Genomic DNA, 5,305 nt, shown 5'->3' with positions numbered 1-5,305 from the left:
TTTCCATACATATCACTCACCAAACCCCCTTTTAAAAGTAGACCTAGTTAAAATGTGTTTGACAAAAATAGATTATTAATAAAAATTCAAAGTAGATAGAAGTTCAATAGATTACATTACATAAATATGTAGACTAAATAAATTATACATTTAATCATTTTTGTCTAACCATTGTAAGTGCATAATGTGGTAAAACATTCAAATCAATCTAGAAGACACCTTTTATTTTTGTATTGTAGATGATTTGAACTCAACATCATCTAGATACAAGACACTTAATTTTACACGCCAATTTATAGATTCTAATTTGAAAAGGATGCAAGTGTGCTACACTCATATTAGGCAATGAAAAAGATCTTTTACAAAATTACTTTACATTCGATATCAAGTAGGAGTTGGCAAAAAAAATACCTGTCATTGAGTAGGTATGGTGGACAACCAGATTACTTCTGAAGACTTCGTAACATGTAAAACAATTCTTTATATCCCTTTCATAATAAAAAACAAATCAACTTTTGAACCATTGGTCCAGTTGCTTTTTCGTAGATTTGAATTCGATTGTCAAAGTTGATCCTTGTTCATATTTCAACTCGCTTTTTACATTCGCAAAAATCTGTCTTCTGGGTCCCTGGATTTATATTCCTAAAACAAATTCGATCAATTGAACAGTTGGACAAGATTCCGCGTATACAATTGTTTTCCATTTTAATATAGAATTGTTAATAGGTCTCTGGAGGGACGTACTGTAGAGGATGGTGATGGGTTCGTCTTGTCTGCAGTTCAAAATCACTTTCCTCGCAGTTTCACATATGACTAAATTCATGGAAGCAGTATGGACTGCGCACGTATTTGTTGCATGGCATGCAGTCAAACAATTCGAAACTAAACTTGAAGAAAAAGATAGTAGAGGAATTCATGATTGCTTGTAAAGTTGTGGGTCATGGAGTTTCTGAGAATTCTGTGCAGTTTGGTTTTCGTGTGTTTGATCAATGTGTTGGAAGCAAGATTTTTTGCCTTGCCTTCGAATTGGACTGTTGTCAATAACTCTAGCCTTTCAACCCTTCGTACAGAGCAAGGGACATTCAGTGCAGTCACAGATGGCAAGGGGAATCCCATAATGAGTGAGGATAAGAGATTTCAGTTTGGATTCATCAATGTCGATTCTTCTGGTAAATTTATTCTTTCCATTGTTTTGGTTGTGAATATTACATCCTCAGATTTTGGAACTGAGATTTGGACTGCAAATAGGCAGAGGACTGTTGCAGAAGGTGCAGTGCTTAGTTTAGGGAGTAGTGGGGATATGGTATTGGAAGATACAGATGGAACAGTGGCCTGGAATATCAGTACTGGTAAGACCCAAAACAAGGCCATTGCAATGCAGAAGTCAGGTAATTTGCAGATATATAATACTACAAATTCTTCACTTTTTTCGAGTTCTAGGCTTGTATGGCAGAGTTGGGACCATCCCACACATACCCTCTTACCTGGGCAGAGGCTAAAGACAGGCTATACATTGGTATCCAATCACTCTGCAACAAGTTCCAGCCAAGGGTCCTATAAACTGGTTATGGAACCTGGAGGAATGGTCCTGTACTACAAAAGCAAGTTTTATGAGCCTTATTGGTCTCTGGGGCTGCCTGGATTGAATTATGAAGGCATTCTAAGGCCATGTTTCTATACTTCCTCCTCTCAGAATGCTGAGGCCTTGTATACAGGGATAAAACTACAAATTTCATTCAGTGAGACTGTTGCTGATTCTTCTACATCGTGTTCAAATGGAACCACTGCTTTGAATCTGACACCTGCCTTTAATGACACCCAATACAAGTTCATGAGGCTGGACATTGATGGTAACCTCAGATCATACGGGGTACCTCCAGTGACATTTCCAGGCATAGGCAACGATTCTCCAGCTTGGGGTGCAGACTTTGGGTTAGATCGATCTGAAAGGTGTGTTCTTCCAAAAGTTTGTGGACCTTATGGCATCTGTACGAAAGGCCAGTGCAGCTGTCCAGGCTCTGGAACTCCTGATAACTTTGATCAAATTCAGAATTTGGATATTACCCAAGGATGCCACAGCAGATCAGGTGAGTCAGATTCCTTTTTCCTTTTTCTTTTTGTTTCTGTGAAGAGTAGAAGTTAAGAACATCCAGAACTGTGCACCATAAGATGTTTTTTTTATTAAATTAGTTTGTGAGGTTCAGAGTTCAAACGCTAATTATTGGGCCCCCTCTTCTCATCTGAATTGGGTAGAAGGAAAACTCCCAACCCTCTTGCTGGATATATATTACACAGACAAATCTAGTGGAATATAATAATTTTTAGGGCCATAATAAATCCTTCAGCAACTAGGTGTTATCCTTCGGTCATTGAATTTAGAACAGCAGGAAGGGATGCATATTATTCACCTCAGAGTTGTTCAACAGCCGACTGCTGAGCTTGAACTAGAGCATAACGGCATAGCATTTGAACCCTGAGCCTCAGCAGCTCAAATTAAAGAAGCATGTACCCAGAGGAGAAGAGCTAGCACATTAAAACGTGCCCTAAAATAATTATCCATCAAACTACCACAAGCTTATCATGAACTTAGAGCACCTAAATCATCCAACAAGCGTATGGAAATCCATGTTGCTAATATTTCTCTTGGCACAGGTGAACCGGATTGCAACTCAACTTCTGTGGGTCATCATTTTTTGCCTATTGAGGAAGCAAATTACTACCTAAATGATTTCTTCCAGCCTCTGAGGAATGTGTCTACGATTGATGATTGTAAAGCAATGTGCTCATCCAACTGTTCTTGCACTGCGGCCTTCTTCCACAATAGCTCTGCTTTATGTTACCTTACAACGGGCCCCTTGAACTCATTGAAATCTATGTCAAACCAGACATACAAGGCTTATATCAAGGTCCAGAATGGCATGCCACCAAACCAGACTTCAGCCTCTTCTTCCTTGAGCAGTGGCATCATAGCAGGGATAACAATAGGCTCAGCAGCAGTAGCACTCTTCCTCTGCCTGATCATCATTGTAACCATTCAGTTCATGCGAAAGAGCAAAGTCAGTGAAGATGACATGTATGAGGAGGAGATTGACCCCACAGAAATGGAAGAGGAAGCATTCTTGAAAACCCTTCCAGGCCTTCCCCCAAGATTCACATATCATGAACTCAAGGAAGCCACTGATAACTTCAGCAGAATTCTTGGAACAGGGGGATTTGGATCAGTCTATGAAGGCAATCTTAAAGATAATAGCAAAGTGGCAGTGAAAAGATTAGATGGGCCAAGGCAAGGATATAAGGAATTCAGAGCTGAAGTTGCAACTATAGGCAGCATAAGCCATTTGAATCTGGTAAGACTCAGAGGATTTTGTGCAGACTGTAAACAGAGGCTATTGGTTTATGAGCTTTTAGAAAATGGGTCTCTGGATAAGTGGCTGTTCCCACCCAGAACAGGAAGCCAAGGAAGTCCAAATTCAGAAGAAAACAGCAATATTTTTTTAAAATGGGAACAACGGTACAATGTTGCAATAGGAACTGCCAGAGGCTTGGCCTATCTCCATGAGCAATGCAGGGAGCCCATTATGCACTTAGACATAAAACCTCAAAACATTCTCCTGGACAAGAACTTCATGCCCAAAGTCTCTGATTTTGGCATGTCTAAGCTCCTCAGTGAGGACATGACCCAAATTGTAACAGCGGTGAGAGGGACACCTGGTTACCTTGCTCCTGAATGGCTAAGGCATTCCATTGCCACTAAGAAATGTGATGTCTACAGCTTTGGGATGGTGTTGCTAGAATTGGTCTCTGGGAGAAGGAATTTTGACCCTTATGCTTCTGATCCTCGCCTCTGTTATTTCCCTGCATGGGCAATGCTCAGGGCCCTGGAGGGTAGGTACCTGGAATTGGTGGACAAGAGGCTTGATAACAATGTTGATAGGGAGGCTGTTATCAGGATGACTAAGGTGGCATTCTGGTGCATTCAGGACAATCCTGACAAGAGGCCATGGATGAGTGCTGCACTGAAGATGTTGGAAGGGGAATTGAATGTTCCTGATGCACCTTTGTGGTTGGTGCAAAGGGGTCCCGAGTTCTTGGAAGAATATGGATATGAGCCTACAGAGAGAAGTGAGGATGAATCATTGCTTGGAAATGTGAGGGTATATGATAGCATTCCCACTGTGTCCACCACAGAGCTATCTGGTCCAAGATAATGATATCTACTCTTACTTGCTAAACTTTTCTATATAATAAAAGCAGTTGAAGATGGGAAGTTGGATGCCACCTTTGGGGTAGAAGCTGCAGATCAATGGGTATTAGCATAGGCAAGAATCACCCTGCGTAATGGACAAATCTGTGCACCCTGGAAAGTTTCTACCCTGAACATTTTATGCTGCTTTTATTAAATAATGTTTATGCTTAAATCCCCTTTTCTTTTTTGCTAGCTGTCACTTTGTTCTGTGACAATAGAAAATGATCTTATGTGGTATACAGAACTTTCCCTCTATTGCCCCCATGGGAGGAGATGACAATAGAAAATGGTCTTATGTTTATGCAAAAGTTTTACTCAATCCCCCCCATGGAAGGAAGTGAGAACTTGTTCCTTGGAAATGTGAGGACATATGATTCAATTCCCATAATGTGCTTCACAGAGCTATCTGGTGACTGGTCCAAGATAATGATGTCTTATTGTGTTTGGTAACATTATGTAATAGAGCAGCTGAAGGTGGATGTTGAATGCCACCTTTGAGGTAGAAGCTGGAGAGCATAGGGCATTAGCATACACAGTGCACTGAAGTTCAAGATCTGCCCATCTGTAGTTAGCCACCATGGACAGTTTCTGCCATGGAAGTCTTTTGTTGCTTGAGCTAAATATTGCTTATGGTTGTATTTGCTAGTTGTTACTTTGATCTACGTGAGAATATGAAATGCTTTTATACAGAGATTTTATTGTATTGCCATTATTCTCTCTTGGGTTTGTAATTTGCTTCCTTATGTTTTGACATTGTCAGCAGTGTGGTAATTTAGGCCTTGATCTAATAAATTGAAAATTTTATGTGAAAACGAGGAAGGCTGTAGTGTGTAGTGGATAATTCTTTTTAAATAAAAATAATAAATATATTGAGATAATTAAAAATATAAATAATAAATATAATTAATTAAATTCAACATTAATAAAAGGTAGTATATATTAGATTTTTATTTTATTTTTATTATTTTTTAAATTTTATTTTTTTCTTTACAAATATAAATATTATCAATAGTGGAAGAGTAATCTTATACCTGGGTCTAATAAAAGAAATATATATAA

At 39.1% G+C, this 5,305-nt stretch overlaps 1 protein-coding gene across 2 annotated transcripts; it reads left to right on the top strand.

Annotated features, from left to right (window-relative positions):
* Positions 1 to 756: 756 nt before the first annotated feature.
* On the top strand, positions 757 to 4,937 carry LOC131050244 (G-type lectin S-receptor-like serine/threonine-protein kinase SD2-5). Of its 2 annotated transcripts, XM_057984429.2 has the most exons (3): positions 1,033 to 1,169; positions 1,249 to 2,087; positions 2,653 to 4,937. In XM_057984429.2, the coding sequence occupies exons 2-3, from the start codon at positions 1,301 to 1,303 to the stop codon at positions 4,206 to 4,208; spliced, it is 2,343 nt and encodes a 780-aa protein (XP_057840412.2). In that variant the 5' UTR covers positions 1,033 to 1,169; positions 1,249 to 1,300; the 3' UTR covers positions 4,209 to 4,937. The 2 variants fall into 2 exon arrangements, with proteins under 2 accessions (XP_057840411.2, XP_057840412.2); XM_057984428.2 differs by having other exon boundaries at positions 757 to 2,087.
* Positions 4,938 to 5,305: the final 368 nt, after the last annotated feature.

The sequence above is a fragment of the Cryptomeria japonica genome, chromosome 1 (assembly GCF_030272615.1).
Source record: "Cryptomeria japonica chromosome 1, Sugi_1.0, whole genome shotgun sequence".
Taxonomy (NCBI): domain Eukaryota; kingdom Viridiplantae; phylum Streptophyta; class Pinopsida; order Cupressales; family Cupressaceae; genus Cryptomeria; species Cryptomeria japonica.
This window is presented reverse-complemented; position numbering and strand designations above follow the sequence as displayed.

Coding starts and splice junctions, on each gene's coding strand:
- LOC131050244 (XM_057984428.2), top strand. CDS start 941: ATGGAGTTTCTGAGAATTCTGTGCAGTTTGGTTTTCGTGTGTTTGATC. Junction 2,088..2,652: donor AGGATGCCACAGCAGATCAG/GTGAGTCAGATT, acceptor CTCTTGGCACAG/GTGAACCGGATTGCAACTCA.